The sequence below is a fragment of the Oncorhynchus nerka genome, linkage group LG26, assembly GCF_034236695.1.
Source record: "Oncorhynchus nerka isolate Pitt River linkage group LG26, Oner_Uvic_2.0, whole genome shotgun sequence".
Classification (NCBI taxonomy): Eukaryota; Metazoa; Chordata; class Actinopteri; order Salmoniformes; family Salmonidae; genus Oncorhynchus; species Oncorhynchus nerka.
Genome location: NC_088421.1, coordinates 28,098,269 through 28,116,760, shown reverse-complemented (window position 1 = coordinate 28,116,760; position 18,492 = coordinate 28,098,269). Strand labels below are relative to the sequence as shown.

At 43.0% G+C, this 18,492-nt stretch overlaps 1 protein-coding gene across 1 annotated transcript; it reads left to right on the top strand.

Annotated features, from left to right (window-relative positions):
* The first annotated feature begins 410 nt into the window (after window positions 1-410).
* LOC115121160 (alpha-ketoglutarate-dependent dioxygenase alkB homolog 7, mitochondrial) lies at window positions 411-18,014 on the top strand. Its single transcript, XM_029650190.2, is given in 5 exon segments — window positions 411-581; window positions 583-805; window positions 8,590-8,763; window positions 9,020-9,144; window positions 17,088-18,014. Coding segments are annotated over 5 exon segments (702 nt in total). The 5' UTR covers window positions 411-522; the 3' UTR covers window positions 17,209-18,014.
* The last annotated feature ends 478 nt before the right edge of the window (window positions 18,015-18,492 follow it).

Genomic DNA, 18,492 nt, shown 5'->3' with positions numbered 1-18,492 from the left:
ACCTTGGGATTTTATGAGGGTAGGTCATGCTTCACAAAGTTAGCACGAACCAGAGCCATATGTAGATATGGAAAGTAATGACTTATTTACATTGCCTCTAACTGTTTAGCTCTGGCATGACCTACAAAGACAGCATAGGCATAGGCTAGTGAGAAAAAAACAACACCTAAAAGACAATAAAAGAGCTGACAGCATTAGGCCTAGTTAAGTACCGTTCTTGTAAGACAATCTATTTGATTTAAAAAGACTTATACATTCCTTATTTACGTAGCCTTTATACATTTGACATGGATAACACAGAATCTTGTTGTAATTTCAGTGAAAAGGTTAATAGCTTGTTATTTTAGGCCTAGGCAGGCTTTATTTATTTAATGAAAAGTGTGACAATACAACTCCCACAATGCAGTGCGTTTTCAAAATGTCGCCCTCCTTCGTGACTTGACTTCTGTGCCACCAGACAACAAAGCATAGCTTAATTTAGCAAATCTGACAGTCTACATAAATAATTGTATTTACTGAAGCATGAGACTGCTGATTACAGTTGCCAGACGTATTCATAAACGGCCTCTGTACACATCATGTCTTAAGTTCAGCAGCGAGTTGCTCCGGGGCTGCTACGAACAGCGGCCTGCAGTTCAGAGATGACCAACTGGTCTGCGGTTCGACCGGAGAGCTGGTCCAGAGGCTTCGCGGTCAGGTGGAGGTGAGGATGGAATTCATAAGTGAGGAAGAGGAGGGTGCTCTCATGAAAGAACTCGAGCCTGGGCTGAGAAAGAAACGATACGAGTTCGACCACTGGGACGATGTAAGTTGTAAATAGACCTTGCTTGTTGACTACAAAGAAGTGCCCAGCTCACACTCACGTTAGCTAGATAAAGCTGCTGCACGTCCTCAGCTCCAGCCGACACTCAGAGGGGCTGCTACAGTATGTACGGAGGAGCTCTTTTGATTAATTTCTCTATTGGCATCATGCAAATGCTTTGTAGTCATATTTCACCTATAAACATGCAGAGAAAAAAACAGCGGCAGCAATAACATCAATATCCATACTATACTAGATGATGTAAAGTTTCATATTTGAATTATTAGACTATTAATTATCGTCATCATACATTACAAGTTGAATCGATCTTAATTAATTTAGATTGAACAGGCAGTTTCCCAATAGCAATGCAATTTAGGCTTATGCGTGTTTTAACGATGCATCTGCCGAAGATTCCCAAAACACCACGCAGAAAGAACGTTTGCCAAGTGCATCGTTGGTCATTTGTTGATACTGATATTTTTGAGATAAAACAAAGAAATCTATCGGTGCTCTCGAATCAGCTTCAAATATCACCTTTACTTGATAGTTATTCCACAATACTGATTATCTCCAGATAAATCGAATCTGCCGCACGAGCATGTTTTTGTGGCACAGTCGATAGCTTGAGGTTGAGGGTTCGAGACCTGCTCCCTGCCTGTTTCATTACAATATTATCACCTGCAAATATTGATGCTGGAAATTCTAGTACTTACCCAATATTTATGCACTTAATCACAGATTTGGCACATTATTGCACATGCTACACATCATGAAATACACTGCACAAAAATATAAACCCAACATGTAAAGTGTTGGTCCCATGTTTCATGAGCTGAAATAAAAAATTCCCAGAAATGTTCCATAAGCACAAAAAGCTTATTTCTCAAAATGTTTGTGCACAAATGTGTTTACATCAATGTTAGTGAGCATTTCTTCTTTGCCAAGATAATATATCCACCTGACGGCTGTGGCATATCAAGATGCTGATTAAACAGCATGATCATTACATAGGTGCACTTTGTGCTAGGGACAAGTGAGAGCCACTATAAAATGTGCAGTTTTGTCACACAACACAATGCCACAGGCATCTCAAGTTTTGATTGGGAGTGTAATTGTCATGCTGACTGCAGGAATGTCCACCAGAGCTGTTGCAAAATCATTTAATGCTAATTTGTCTACCATAAGCTGCCTTTGAAACTGTTGCATATATATGTTTTATATTTTTGTTTAGTATATATTATGGCAAAAATAACAGACAGTGTAGCCTACAATTAGCAAAATAGAACTCAATTTACTGAAAATAAAATAGATTTCAACATGAATAAAATATATACAGTGGGACAAAAAAGTATTTAGTCAGCCACCAATTGTGCAAGTTCTCCCACTTAAAAAGATGAGAGAGGCCTGTAATTTTCATCATAGGTACACTTCAACTATGACAGACAAAATGAGAAGAAAAAAATCCAGAAAAACACATTGTAGGATTTTTAATGAATTTATTTGCAAATTATGGTGGAAAATAAGTATGGAAGACATACAAGACCACTGATAATCTCCCTCGATCTGAGGCTCCACGCAAGATCTCACCCTATGGGGTCAAAATGATCACAAGAACGGTGAGCAAAAATCCCAGGACCACACGGGGGGGGGGGCCTAGTGAATGACCTGCAGAGAGCTGGGACCAAAGTAACAAAGCCTACCATCAGTAACACACTACGCCACCAGGGACTCAAATCCTGCAGTGCCAGACGTGTCCCCCTGCTTAAGCCAGTACATGTCCTGGCCCGTCTGAAGTTTGCTAGAGAGCATTTGGATGATCCAGAAGAAGATTGGGAGAATGTCATATGGTCAGATGAAACCAAAATATAACTTTTTGGTAAAAACACAACTCGTCGTGTTTGGAGGACAAAGAATGCTGAGTTGCTTCCAAATAACACCATACCTACTGTGAAGAATCAAAATCAAATCAAATTTTATTTGTCACATACACATGGTTAGCAGATGTTAATGCGAGTGTAGCGAAATGCTTGTGCTTCTAGTTCCGACAATGCAGTGATAACCAACAAGTAATCTAACTAACAATTCCAAAACTACTGTCTTATACACAGTGTAAGGGGATAAAGAATATGTACATAAGGATATATGAGTGAGTGATGGTACAGAGCAGCATACAGTAGATGGTATCGAGTACAGTATATACATATGAGATGAGTATGTAGACAAAGTAAACAAAGTGGCATAGTTAAAGTGGCTAGTGATACATGTATTACATAAGGATGCAGTCGATGATGTAGAGTACAGGATATACGTATGCATATGAGATGAATAATGTAGGGTAAGTAACATTATATAAGGTAGCATTGTTTAAAGTGGCTAGTGATATATTTACATAATTTCCCATCAATTCCCATTATTAAAGTGGCTGGAGTTGGGTCAGTGTCAATGACAGTGTGTTGGCAACAGCCATTCAATGTTAGTGGTGGCTGTTTAACAGTCTGATGGCCTTGAGATAGAAGCTGTTTTTCAGTCTCTCGGTCCCAGCTTTGATGCACCTGTACTGACCTCGCCTTCTGGATGATAGCGGGGTGAACAGGCAGTGGTTCGGGTGGTTGATGTCCTTGATGATCTTTATGGCCTTCCTGTAACATCGGGTGGTGTAGGTGTCCTGGAGGGCAGGTAGTTTGCCCCCGGTGATGCGTTGTGCAGACCTCACTACCCTCTGGAGAGCCTTACGGTTGAGGGCGGAGCAGTTGCCGTACCAGGCGGTGATACAGCCCGCCAGGATGCTCTCGATTGTGCATCTGTAGAAGTTTGTGAGTGCTTTTGGTGACAAGCCGAATTTCTTCAGCCTCCTGAGGTTGAAGAGGCGCTGCTGTGCCTTCTTCACGGCACGCTGTCAGTGTGAGTGGACCAATTCAGTTTGTCTGTGATGTATGCCGAGGAACTTAAAACTTGCTACCCTCTCTACTACTGTTCCATCGATGTGGATAGGGGGTGTTCCCTCTGCTGTTTCCTGAAGTCCACAATCATCTCCTTAGTTTTGTTGACGTTGAGTGTGAGGTTATTTTCCTGACACCACACTCCGAGGGCCCTCACCTCCTCCCTGTAGGCCGTCTCGTGCCGTTGTTGGTAATCAAGCCTACCACTGTTGTGTCATCCGCAAACTTGATGATTGAGTTGGAGGCGTGCGTGGCCACGCAGTCGTGGGTGACCAGGGAGTACAGGAGAGGGCTCAGAACGCACCCTTGTGGGGCCCCGTGTTGAGGATCAGCGGGGAGGAGATGTTGTTGCCTACCCTCACCACCTGGGGGCGGCCCGTCAGGAAGTCCAGTACCCAGTTGCACAGGGTGGGGTCGAGACCCAGGGTCTCGAGCTTGATGACGAGCTTGGAGGGTACTATGGTGTTGAATGCCGAGCTGTAGTCGATGAACAGCATTCTCACATAGGTATTCCTCTTGTCCAGGTGGGTTAGGGCAGTGTGCAGTGTGGTTGAGATTGCATCGTCTGTGGACCTATTTGGGCGGTAAGCAAATTGGAGTGGGTCTAGGGTGTCAGGTAGGGTGGAGGTGATATGGTCCTTGACTAGTCTCTCAAAGCACTTCATGATGACGGAAGTGAGTGCTACGGGGCGGTAGTCGTTTAGCTCCGTTACCTTAGCTTTCTTGGGGAACAGGAACAATGGTGGCCCTCTTGAAGCATGTGGGAACAGCAGACTGGTATAGGGATTGATTGAATATGTCCGTAAACACACCGGCCAGCTGGTCTGCGCATGCTCTGAGGGCGCGGCTGGGGATGCCGTCTGGGCCTGCAGCCTTGCGAGGGTTAACACGTTTAAATGTCTTACTCACATCGGCTGCAGTGAAGGAGAGACCGCATGTTTTTCGTTGCAGGCCGTGTCAGTGGCACTGTATTGTCCTCAAAGCGGGCAAAAAGTTATTTAGTCTGCCTGGGAGCAAGACATCCTGGTCCGTGACTGGGCTGGGTTTCTTCTTGTAGTCCGTGATTGACTGTAGACCCTGCCACATGCCTCTTGTGTCTGAGCCGTTGAATTGAGATTCTACTTTGTCTGTACTGACGCTTAGCTTGTTTAATAGCCTTGCGGAGGAATAGCTGCACTGTTTGTATTCAGTCATGTTGCCAGACACCTTGCCCTGATTAAAAGCAGTGGTTCGCTTTCAGTTTCACGCGAATGCTGCCATCAATCCACAGTTTCTGGTTAGGGAATGTTTTTATCGTTGCTATGGGAACGACATCTTCAACGCACGTTCTAATGAACTCGCACACCGAATCAGCGTATTCGTCAATATTTTTATCTGACGCAATACGAAACATGTCCCAGTCCACGTGATGGAAGCAGTCTTGGAGTGTGGAGTCAGCTTGGTCTGACCAGCGTTGGACAGACCTCAGCGTGGGAGCCTCTTGTTTCAGTTTCTGCCTGTAGGCAGGGATCAACAAAATGGAGTCGTGGTCAGCTTTTCCGAAAGGGGGGCGGGGCAGGGCCTTATATGCGTCGCGGAAGTTAGAGTAACAGTGATCCAGGGTTTTACCACCCCTGGTTGCGCAATCGATATGCTGATAAAATTTAGGGAGTCTTGTTTTCAGATTAGCTTTGTTAAAATCCCCAGCTACAATGAATGCAGCCTCCGGATAAATGGTTTCCAGTTTGCAAAGAGTTAAATAAAGTTCGTTCAGAGCCATCGATGTGTCTGCTTGGGGGGGTGTATACGGCTGTGATTATAAAAGAAAGAGAATTATCTTGGAAGATAATGCGGTCTACATTTGATTGTGAGGAATTCTAAATCAGGTGAACAGAAGGATTTGAGTTCCTGTATGTTTCCTTCATCACACCATGTCTCTTTAGTCATGAGGCATACGCCCCCGCCACTCTTCTTACCAGAAAGATGTTTGTTTCTGTCGGCGCGATGCGTGGAGAAACCCGTTGGGGGTGGAAACATCATGCTTTGGGGATGTTTTTCTGCAAAGGGACCAGGACGACTGATCCGTGTAAAGGAAAGAATGAATGGGGCCATGTATCGTGAGATTTTGAGTGAAAACCTTCTTCCATCAGCAAGGGCATTGAAGATGAAACGTGGCTGTGTCTTTCAGCATGACAATGATCCCAAACACACCGCCGGGCAACGAAGGAGTGGCTTCGTAAGAAGCATTTCAAGGTCCTAGAATATCCAGATCTCAACCCCATAGAAAATCTTTGGAGGGAGTTGAAAGTCCGTGTTGCCCAGCAATAGCCCCAAAACATCACTGCTCTAGATGAGATCTGCATGGAGGAATGTGCCAAAATACCAGCAACAGTGTGTGTTGGAAGTGTACCTATGATGAAAATTACAGGCCTCTCTCATCTTTTTAAGTGGGAGAACTTGCACAATTGGTGGCTGACTAAAGACTTTTTTGCCCCACTGAATGCCTATGTCAGTGGTGGTCGGTGCTGTTTTATATGAGGGAGGTTGATTATTTTTATGATGAGCATCGCCTTATTTCTATTACAACATATTAGATGACTGTCATTCATATTCCATTCACCCAGCTCAATATAACATTGATAGGTTCCCTATACCCATCATGAGGTTGCTAAAATCTATTCTCTGAATGAAAGTTTGAAACGTAAGTGCACAGCTCGAGAGAAATTTTAGTAGTCAAGGTGACAGACAATGACACATTCAATACTGCCTTGCACACTCTTGCCTGCATCTTGCTGATCTAGGGTGTAATCATTAGTCCAACAGTTGCAAACAAATGTTTATTTTGGACAAATTCAGGTATATTCATCCCCATTCCCTTTGCTCCCATTTAAGAAATGTGTTTTAATGAATAGACCCCTGATCACAGTTCACTTTGATCGCAGCCACATACAAACAGTGTGATCACTTTGCTCATTGTATAATTCCTTCTCACTTCTGCACTCTCTCCTCCTCTCACCTTTTCCCTTGTGGACTTCAGTGCACAACAAATCAGCTGTCTGACCAGGCAAAAAAAACTTAAGCCAAACCTTCATATCATAACTGCTAACCGCTACACTCAGCCTACATTGTTGTAACCGTATTAGCTAACGTCATAGTCAACATAGCTACGAGAACTAACGCGTTAGTAAACCCATTACAATCATACAGCGTTGAATAGCCATAGCCAGCTATTGAACATAGCATCCCTCTCTGTCTGAGCTGGGTGTTTTGAGTAGGCTAAACTAGCTAGCTAAGTGAAAGTGAAAAAAAATACCAAGGATAGCTATCTCTCTCTCTTCTCCTTCATTTTTAAACTAATGTATTTGTTCAAAACTGTTCACCTGTTGCTTTCTCTCTCTTGAGTCAACTACTCACCACATTTTATGCACTGCGGTGATAGCTAGCTGGAGTTTATGCTTTCAGTACAAGATTAATTCTCTGATCCTTTGATTGGGTGGACAACATGTCAGTTCATGCTGAAAGTGCTCTAATAGGTTGAAGGATGTCCTCTGGAAGTTGTCATAATTACTGTGTAAGTCTAAGGACGGTGGTGAGAACCATGAGCCTCCTAGGTTTTGTATTGAAGTCAATTTACCCAGAAGAGGACGGAAACTAGCTGTCCTCTGGCTACACCATGGTGCTACCCTACAGAGTGCTGTTGAGGCTACTGTAGACCTTCATTGTAAAGCAGTGGGTTTTAATCAATTATTTGGTGACGTGGGTATATTTAGTATCGTTCTATCTAAAAAGGATCACTTTTTTTAATGTTTCACTATATGTATTTTTATGAAATTCACTGAGCAGGATGGTCCTCCTCTGAGAGGCCTCCCCTGGCCTTTGTAGCCTATATCCTACTGTAGCCTATATCCTGCTGTAGCCAATAGCCTACTGTAGCCTATAGCCTACTGTAGCCTATATCCTGCTGTAGCCTATATCCTGCTGTAGCCTATATCCTGATGTAGCCTATAGCCTGCTGTAGCCAATAGCCTGCTGTAGCCTATAGCCTGCTATAGCCTACTGTAGCCTATATCCTACTGTAGCCTATATCCTGCTGTAGCCAATAGCCTACTGTAGCCTATATCCTGCTGTAGCCAATAGCCTACTGTAGCCTATAGCCTACTGTAGCCTATAGCCTACTGTAGCCTATAGCCTGCTGTAGCCTATATCCTACTGTAGCCTATATTCTACTGTAGCCTATATCCTACTGTAGCCAATAGCCTACTGTAGCCTATAGCCTACTGTAGCCTATTAATGTAGTTATCTCGGTTTTTATTTTAAGCATATTTTTATCCTTTGCTTGTTTGAAACAACTGCAAAGAAATTGGCAACTTTGTATTTGTAGTCAACTTTGTTCCGAAGTAATCGGCATTCCCAGCAAGACGGATAAACAGCTTGATTCTATGTTTGATGCCGAAAGGGCAAAAAATCTTCCAACGACGCACTTAGCTGATCTACGAGTGGTCTGAGGCAGTCGGTAAATAACACACGTTTTCAATTGCAATTTTAATGACGATGGTTTTGTGGAACAGCTCTGAGATTTAATGATGTTCCTACAAATTCTAGTGATGAACTTAGCCTTAAAATGCTTTTGGGAATCCATGCCCAGAACAGTGTTTGTTGGCAATCAGGGATGAAAATTGGAAAATAAAATCACACTCTGATTATGTAAAATCCTTGAAATCAATGTAAAGTATCCAAATATTTTCACTCCTGGAACACAGTCCCCCTCCACAATCCCACCCCTGTTTACAATGATCACTCCCTTGAGGCCCCTACCATCATTTAATTACATTTCTTCATTCATTCTTTCAACATTGTGCTCACCAGGCGATTCATGGTTACCGGGAGACAGAGCGTGCTCAGTGGGGAGAGGTGTGTGAGGGGGTGATGGATCGCCTCCGAGCTGTGGCTTTCTCTGAGGGCAGCCCTCTCCTAGGCCCTGTGCATGTCCTGGACCTGGACAAGGCTACATACATCAAACCACACATTGACAGTGTCAAGGTAGGTAGACGGCTCTTATTAACCTGAGATGAAAGGCGTGATAAATATGGAACACGGTGTTCTGTGTACATGATTATTGACTGGGCACAATGTGAATACTTTTTGGGCAAAAGTGACATTTCTTTTTCAATGCAGTTTGAAACTCAGTCATTCTCTCATCCCCCCTCACCCCTGTTTTTTTAATCTTTCATCCTGCCTTTCTCTTTCACTGTCTCCCTGACCCTTTCTTTCCCTTCCTGTCCTCTCTCTCTGTCAGTTCTGTGGCAGCACTATAGCAGGGCTGAGTTTGTTGTCAGACAGTGTGATGCGCTTGGTGAGGGAGGATGAACCCGCTGAATATCTGAACTTGTTTCTGCCCCGTCGCTCTCTCTACATACTCAGGTAAGGACCCAATAAGACTTGCCATAGCAACATTCTGTCTTTCATTGTTTACAAACGACCACCTGCACATACACTTTAATCAGAGTCTACCTGGTAGGCCTAAGGTAGGTTTGTACTACCCAAAACAATTCTATGGATTTATTTGACATGGGAAAGAGCAACTGAGTAAATACCCTGCACTGTAAATACCCTGCACTAAACAAACCCACAGTATCTCCTGTGAAGAACATGAAGTGGTTTACTTAATTGTTCTACGTTACCTCCATGCTTGTACACTCTGACTGAACGCCTCCTATAGCCTATAACTATCCTTATGAGGTCCCAGTGGTCCGCCTGGTCCGATGACCTGGGGTCGTATGTATCAACTATGAAACATCTCAGAGTGGGAGTGCTAATCTAGGATCAGGTCCTCCCCTGTCCGTGTTGGGGTTCATTCCACAAATTAAATTCTACAGTATTTCAATCCCCTCTCCCTCTATATTCCATTAATTTAACATCAAATTCCAGGTAAGTCTTTGACTTGAGATCATTAAATTCCTCATGGCCATGTCACTGCGCATACACAGGTAGTTTAAATGATTTACAGTTGAAGTCGGAAGTTAACATACACTTAGGTTGGAATCAATAAAACATATAACATATAAAAACATATTACCACTCCACAAATTTCTTGTTAACAGACTATAGTTTTGGTGCATGACACAAGTAATTTTTCCAACAATTGTTTCCAGACAGATTATTTCACTTATAATCACAATTCCAATGGGTCAGAAGTTTACATACACTAAATTGACTGTGCCTTCAAACAGCTTAGAAAATGGCAGAAAATGATGTCATGGCTTTAGAAGCTTTTGTTTGGTTAATTTACATAATTTGAGTCAATTGCAGGTGTACCTGTGGATGCATTTCTAGGCCTACCTTCAAACTCAGTGCCTCTTTACTTGACATCATGCGAAAATCAAAATAAATCAGCCAAGACCTCAGATTTTTTAGACCTCCACAAGTCTGGTTCATTCTTGGGAGCAATTTACAAACACCTGAAGGTGACATGTTCATCTGTACAAACAATAGTACGCAAGTATAAACACCATGGGACCACACAGGCGCGTTCTGTCTCCTAGAGATGAACGTACTTTGGTGCGAAAAGTGCAAATCAATCCCAGAACAACAGGAAAGGACCCTGTGGAGATGCTGGAGGAAACAGGTACAAAATTATCTATATCCACAGTAAAACAAGTCCTATATTGACATAACTTGAAAGCCACTCAGCAAGGAAGATGCCACTGCTCCAAAACTGCCATAAAAAAGCCAGACTAAGGTTTGCAACTGCACATGGGGGCAAAGATCGTACTCTTTGGAGAAATGTCCTCTGGTCTGATGATACAAAAATAGAACTGTTTGGCTATAGTGACCATCATTATGTTTGGAGGAAAAAGGGGGAGGCTTACATGCCGAAGAACACCATCCCAACAGTGAAGCACGGGGGTGGCAGCATCATGTTGTGGGGGTGCTTTGCTGCAGGAGGGACTGGTGCACTTCACAAAAGCAGGAGGGACTGGTGCACTTCACAAAATAGATGGCATCATGAGGTAGGAAAATTACGTGAATATATTGAAGCAAAATCTCAAGACATCAGTCAGGAAGTTAAAGCTTGGTCACAAATGGGTCTTCCAAATGGACAATGACCCCAAGCATACTTCCAAAGTTGTGGCAAAATGGCTTAAGGACAACAAAGTCAATGTATTGGAGTGGCCATCTGACTCAGTTACACCAGCTCTGTCATGAGGAATGGGCCAAAATTCACCCAACTTATTGTGGGAAGCTTGTGGAAGGCTACCTGAAGCATTTGACCCAAGTTAAACAATTTAAAGGCATTGCTACCAAATACTAATTGAGTGTATCTAAACTTCTGACCCACTGGGAATGTGATGAAAGAAATAAAAGCCCAAATAAATAATTCTCTCTACTATTATTCTGACATTTCACATTCTTACAATAAAGTGGTGATCCTAACTGACCTAAGACAGGGAATTTTTACTGAGTTTAAATGTATTTGGCTAAGGTGTATGTAAACTTCCCACTTCAACGGTATATAAAAAAAGCAGTCCATTTTTTTTATACGAAGTACATTAATTCCATTAACTGGGAATTGTACAAATATTGAATTCCAATTAAATTCCAAATATTACTTTTTTTCACAATTCCAATTCAAACAGTCTAATTCCAGTTTAATTCCATAACTTGGTTGTTGACATTGAAATTGAATTCAACGTACAGTAAATTAACCACTGCATGAGTGAATTCATTGGAATTTCAAATTAAATTGGAATTGACCAACACTTGTCCATATATTCATTATATCGGCTGCTATCTGAACAGGTCTATCGAACAATCTTCTTGGGCCACTATAACTATAACTATTTTGACAATTGGATTGGTCCCCTCTACCACACGGAACCCACTAATCTACTGGCGGAAACGTACGGGGTGGCTAAAAACAGACCTCCATCTTCTGCTACCTTGCTACCCATGGCTCGGCTAGCTGTCTGAATCGCCGTGACCCCAACCAACCTCACTACTCACTGGACCCTTATGATCACTCGGCTAAGCATGTCAATATGCCTTGTCCATTGCTGTTCTGGTTAGTGTTTATTGGCTTCTTTCACTGTAGAGCCTCTAGCCCTGCTCATTATACCTTATCCAAGCCTTCAGTTCCACCACCCACACATGCGATGACATCACCTGGTTTCAATGATGTTTCTAGAGACAATATCTCTTTCATCATCACTCAATGCCTAGGTTTACCTCCACTGTATTCACATCCTACCATACCTTTGTCTGTACACTATACCTTGAATCTATTTTATCGCCCCCAGATACCTGGTCCTTTTACTCTCTGTTCCGGACGTCCTAGACGTCCAATTCTCATGGCTTTTAGCCATACCCTTATCCTACTCCTCCTCTGTTCCTCTGGCGATGTAGAGGTGAATCCAGGCCCTGCAGTGGCTAGCTCCACTCCTATTCCCCAGGCACTCTGATTTGATGACTTCTGAAACCGTAAAAGCCTTGGTTTCATGCATGTTAACATTAGAAGCCTCCTCCCTAAGTTTGTTTTATTCACTGCTTTAGCACACTCTGCCAACCCGGATGTCTTAGCCATGTCTGAATCCGGCATAGAAAGACCACCAATAACTCTGAAATCTCCATCCCTAACTACAACATTTTCAGACAAGATAGAACGGCCAAAGGGGACGGTGTTGCAATCTACTGCAGAGATAGCCTTCAGAGTTCTGTCCTACTATCTAGGTCTGTACCCAAACAATTTGAACTTCTACTTTTAAAAATCCACCTCTCTAAAAACAAGTCTCTCACCGTTGCCGCCTGCTATAGACCACCCTCTGCCACCAGCTGTGCTCTGGATACCATATGTGAACTGATTGACCCCATATATCTTCAGAGCTCGTGCTGCCAGGTGACCTAAACTGTGACATGCTTAACACCCCAGCCATCCTACAATCTAAGCTTGATGCCCTCAATCTCACACAAATTATCAATTAACCTACCAGGTACAACCCCAAAGCCGTAAACACTGGCACCCTCATAGATATCATCCTAACCAACTTGCCCTCTAAATACAAGATCTCAGCGATCATTGCCTGCATCCGTAATGGGTCAGCGGTCAAACGACCTCCACTCATCACTATCAAACTCTCCCTGAAAGACTTTTGCGAGCAGTCCTTTCTCATCGACCTGGCCCGGGTATCCTGGAATGATATCAACCTCATCCCATCAGTAGAGGATGCCTGGTTATTGTTTTTAAAATGCCTTCCTCAACATCTTAAATAAGCATGCCCCATTCAAGAAATTTAGAACCAGGAACAGATATAGCCCTTTGTTCTCTCCAGACCTGACTGCCCTTAACCAACACAAAAACATCCTGTGGCGTTCTGCATTAGCATCGAACAGCCCCCGTGAAATGCAACTTTTTAGGGAAGTTAGAAACCAATATAGACAGGCAGTTAGAAAAGCCAATGCTAGCTTTTTCAAGCAGAAATTTGCTTCCTGCAACACAAACTCAAAAAAGTTCTGGGACATTGTAAAGTCTATGGAGAATAAGAGCACCTCCTCCCAGCTGCCCACTGCACTGAGGATAGGAAACTCTGTCACCACCGATAAATCCACTATAATTGAGAATTTTAATAAGCATTTTTCTACGGCTGGCCATGCTTTCCACCTGGCCACCCCTACCCCGATCAACAGCACTGCACCCCCCACAGCAACTCGCCCAAGCCTTCCCCATTTCTCCTTCTCCCAAATCCAGTCAGCTGATGTTCTGATAGAGCTGCAAAATCTGGACCCCCACAAATCAGCCAGGCTAGAGAATATGGACCCTTTCTTTCTAAAATGATCTGCCGAAATTGTTGCAACCCCAATTACTAGCCTCTTCAACCTCTCTATCATGTTGTCTGAGATTCCCAAAGATTGAAAAGCAGCTGCGATCATCCCCCTCTTCAAAGGGGGGGACACTCTTAACCCAAACTGCTACAGACCTATATCTATCGTACCCTGCCTTTCTAAGGTCTTCGAAAGCCAAGTTAACAAACAGATCACCGACCATTTCGAATCCTACCGTACCTTCTCCGCTATGCAATCTGGTTTCAGAGCTGGTCATGGGTGTACCTCAGCCACACTCAAGGATCAAAACGATATCTTAACCACCATCGATAAGAAGCAATACTGTGCAGCCGTATTCATTGACCTGGCAAAGGCTTTCGACTCTGTCAATCACCTCATCCTCATCGGCAGACTCAACAGCCTTGGTTTCTCAAATGATTGCCTCGCCTGGTTCACCAACTACTTCTCCGACAGAGTTCGGTGTGTCAAATCTGAGGGCCTGTTGTCCGGGTCTCTGACAGTCTCTATGGGGGTGCCACAGGGTTCAATTCTTGGGCCGATTCTGCTGGTGAGTCTGATCCACCTCTACGCAGACAACACCATTCTGTATACGTCTGGCCCTTATTTGGACACTGTGTTAACTCATCTCCAGACGAGCTTCAATGCCATACAACTCTCCTTCCGTGGCCTTCAACTGCTCTTAAATACAAGTAAAACTAAATGCATGCTCTTCAACCGATCGCTGCCTGCACCTGCCCGCCCGTCCAGCATCACTACTCTGGACGGTTCTGAATTAGAATATGTGGACAACTACAAATACCTAGGTGTCTGGTTAGACTGTAGACTCTCCTTCCAGACTTACATAAAACATATCCAATCCAAAGTTAAATCTAGAATTGGCTTCCTATTTCACAACAAAGCATCCTTCACTCATGCTGCCAAACATACCCTCGTAAAACTGACCGTCTTACCGATCCTCGAGTTTGGCGATGTTATTTACAAATTAGCCTCCAACACCCTACTTAACAAATTGGATGCAGTCGATCACAGTGCCATCCGTTTTGTCACCAAAGCCCCATATGCTACACACCACTGCGACCTGTATGCTCTCGTTGGCTGGCCCTCGCTTCATACTCGTCGCCAAACCCACTGGCTCCAGGTCATCTACAAGACCCTGCTAGGTAAAGTCCTGCCTTATCTCTGCTCGCTGGTCACCATAGCTTCGCCTACCCGTAGCATGCGTAGCATTCCAGCAGGTATATCTCACTTGCCACCCCCAAAGCCAATTCCTACTTTGGCCGCCTCTCCTTCCAGTTCTCTGCTGCCAATGACTGGAACTAACTACAAAAATCTCTGAAACTGTAAAAACTTATCTCCCTCACTAGCTTTAAGTACCAGCTGTCAGAGCAGCTCACAGATCGCTGCACCTGTACATAGCCCATCTACAGTGGGGCAAAAAAGTATTTAGTCAGCCACCAATTGTGCAAGTTCTCCCACTTAAAAAGATGGAGGCCTGTAATTTTCATCATAGGTACACTTCAACTATGACAGACAAAATGAGAAAAAAAATCCAGAAAATCACATTGTAGGATTTTTAATGAATTTATTTGCAAATTATGGTGGAAAATAAGTATTTGGTCAATAACAAAAGTTTATCTCAATACTTTGTTATATACCCTTTGTTGGCAATGACAGAGGTCAAACGTGTTCTGTAAGTCTTCACAAGGTTTTCACACACTGTTGCTGGAATTTTGGCCCATTCCTCCATGCAGATCTCCTCTAGAGCAGTGATGTTTTGGGTCTGTTGCTGGGCAACACGGACTTTCAACTCCCTCCAAAGATTTTCTATGGGGTTGAGATCTGGAGACTGGCTAGGCCACTCCAGAACCTTGAAATGCTTCTTACGAAGCCACTCCTTCGTTGCCCGGGCGGTGTGTTTGGGATCATTGTCATGCTGAAAGACCCAGCCACGTTTCATCTTCAATGCCCTTGCTGATGTAAGGAGGTTTTCACTCAAAATCTCACGATACATGGCCCCATTCATTCTTTCCTTTACACGGATCAGTCGTCCTGGTCCCTTTGCAGAAAAACATCCCCAAAGCATGATGTTTCCACCCCCATGCTTCACAGTAGGTATGGTGTTCTTTGGATGCAACTCAGCATTCTTTGTCCTCCAAACACGACGAGTTGAGTTTTTACCAAAAAGTTATATTTTGGTTTCATCTGCCAATATGACATTCTCCCAATCTTCTTCTGGATCATCCAAATGCTCTCTAGCAAACTTCAGACGGGCCTGGACATGTACTGGCTTAAGCAGGGGGACACGTCTGGCACTGCAGGATTTTAGTCCCTGGCGGCTTAGTATGTTACTGATGGTAGGTTTTGTTACTTTGGTCCCAGCTCTCTGCAGGTCATTCACTAGGTCCCCCCGTGTGGTCCTGGGATTTTTGCTCACCGTTCTTGTGATCATTTTGACCCCACAGGGTGAGATCTTGCGTGGAGCCCCAGATTGAGGGAGATTATCAGTGGTCTTGTATGTCTTCCATTTCCTAATAATTGCTCCCACAGTTGATTTCTTCAAACCAAGCTCCTTACCTATTGCAGATTCAGTCTTCCTAGCCTTGTGCAGGTCTACAATTTTGGTTTCTGGTGTCCTTTGACAGCTCTTTGGTCTTGGCCATAGTGGAGTTTGGAGTGTGACATTTTGAGGTTGTGGACAGGTGTCTTTTATACTGATAACAAGTTCAAACAGATGCCATTAATACAGGTAATGAGTGGAGGACAGAAGAGCCTCTTAAAGAAGAAGTTACAGGTCTGTGAGAGCCAGAAATCTTGCTTGTTTGTAGGTGACCAAATACTTATTTTCCACCATAATTTGCAAATAATTCCTTAAAAATCCTATAATGTGATTTTCTAGATTTTTATTTCTCATTTTGTCTGTCATAGTTGAAGTGTACCTATGATGAAAATTACAGGCCTCTCTCATCTTTTTAAGTGGGAGAACTTCCACAATTGGTGGCTGACTAAATACTTTTTTGCCCCACTGTATAATTAGCCCAAACCTCTTCCCCTACTGTATTTATTTATTTATTTTGCTCCTTTGCACCCCAGTATTTCTACTTTGCACTCTCATCTACTGTCAAATCTACCATTCCAGTGTTTTAATTGCTATATTTTATTTACTTTGCCACCATGGCCTATTTATTGCCTTTACCTCCCTTATCTCACATCATTTGCTCACATTGTATATAGACTTATTTTTCTACTGTATTATTAACTGTATGTTTTTTTTACTCCATGTGTAACTCTGTGTTATATGTGTCAAACTGCTTTGCTTTATCTTGGCCAGGTTGCAGTTGTAAATGAGAACTTGTTCTCAACTTGCCTACCTGGTTAAATAAAGGGGAAATAAAAAAATGTATGATCTTAAAGGCTAACTGATCCTAAATCGGCACTCATACTCTGAAACACTTGATATAACTCCTGGCATTTCACATTGTGCGTGTGTGGTGAATGACTGATGACATTGTTTTCATGCATCCTTCCAGGGACCAGGCCAGATATAAGTTCACCCATGAGATCCTTAAAGATGATGAGTCTCTTTTCTCTGGACAGAGAGTTCCCCGCCATCGCCGCATCTCTGTCATCTGCCGGAACCTTCCTGTTTGAAGCATTAGAGCCAAGAGGGCCACAACTGTGACAGTATCACTGGTAATAGCCAGAGCTTGGTATCTGAGACTTCAAGAACATCACTGTGCTAAAAGTTGATGTACACGCTTTCTCACTGTGCGAGAGACTATGTTGGGAAAGATGATGTTTCCCTTATCAGTTTTCATTGGAGCACTTCATAATAAACTACCTGTACAGGATTTGATTCTGAATTAGATGTTGGGAAGGCATTCAGGTATGATGCATTTCAAAGGGTCATAATGCATTACAAGACTTGTCATAAGTATCTATGACCTTCTTATACTAATTATCATTATATAATGAATCTGAGTTATTAGCCTTTTCAAAAATGCCACATAGAAAGGCAAGTTGATAAGTTGTAGGAGAACCAGTTGAAGGAGAACCTGCATTTTCTATCCAAGATCTGTACTAGGTAATTACCAATTGCTTTGAATTCTTAGAGGTAAATGGATACTTCAAATAGTTATAGCCCTATATTCGACGTCGCTCATGAGCGTTCTAGAAGGCTACAATGCGGAGCCTGGGAAATAACTGGTGACATTTTTTTGAATATTTTTTAGAAGGCATATCTATAATCTGTAACTCCTTGTCCATCCATCCAAATTGTTTAATGTGTGGATATCTGTATAGAAACCGTCTGAAACTCTTCTCCAACCCGGCACCTATAACCAGAGGACTCATGCCCATGTCCTGTTTAAAAAATAATAATCTGATTAAATTAATGACTAAACTTCATTTTTAAGCCCATGTTTTACCATCATTGTTTATAAAAAAATCTGTCAGTGGTATTTAGTATTTTATTAGCATCTCCATTAGCTACTGCTCTTACTGGGGTCCACAAAAACATGATGTAATACATCACAAGGATAGAACTACAATCCATACATTTAAATCTGAGGTTATCTGAGGTTATGGGTTGCAGTGTACCACTCATAAGGGTTATCTGAGGTAATGGGTAATGGGTTGCGGTGTACCACTCATAAGGGTTATCTGAGGTAATGGGTAATTGGTTGCGGTGTACCACTCAAAGGTTATCTGAGGTAATGGGTTGCGGTGTACCACTCATTATGGTTTTCTAAGGTATTGTGTAATGGGTTGCAGTGTACCACTCATAAAGGTTATCTGAGGTAATGGGTTGCGGTGTACCACTCATAAGGGTTATCTGAGGTAATGGGTTGCGGTGTACCACTCATAAAGGTTATCTGAGGTAATGGGTTGCGGTGTACCACTCATAAGGGTTATCTGAGGTAATGGGTTGTGGTG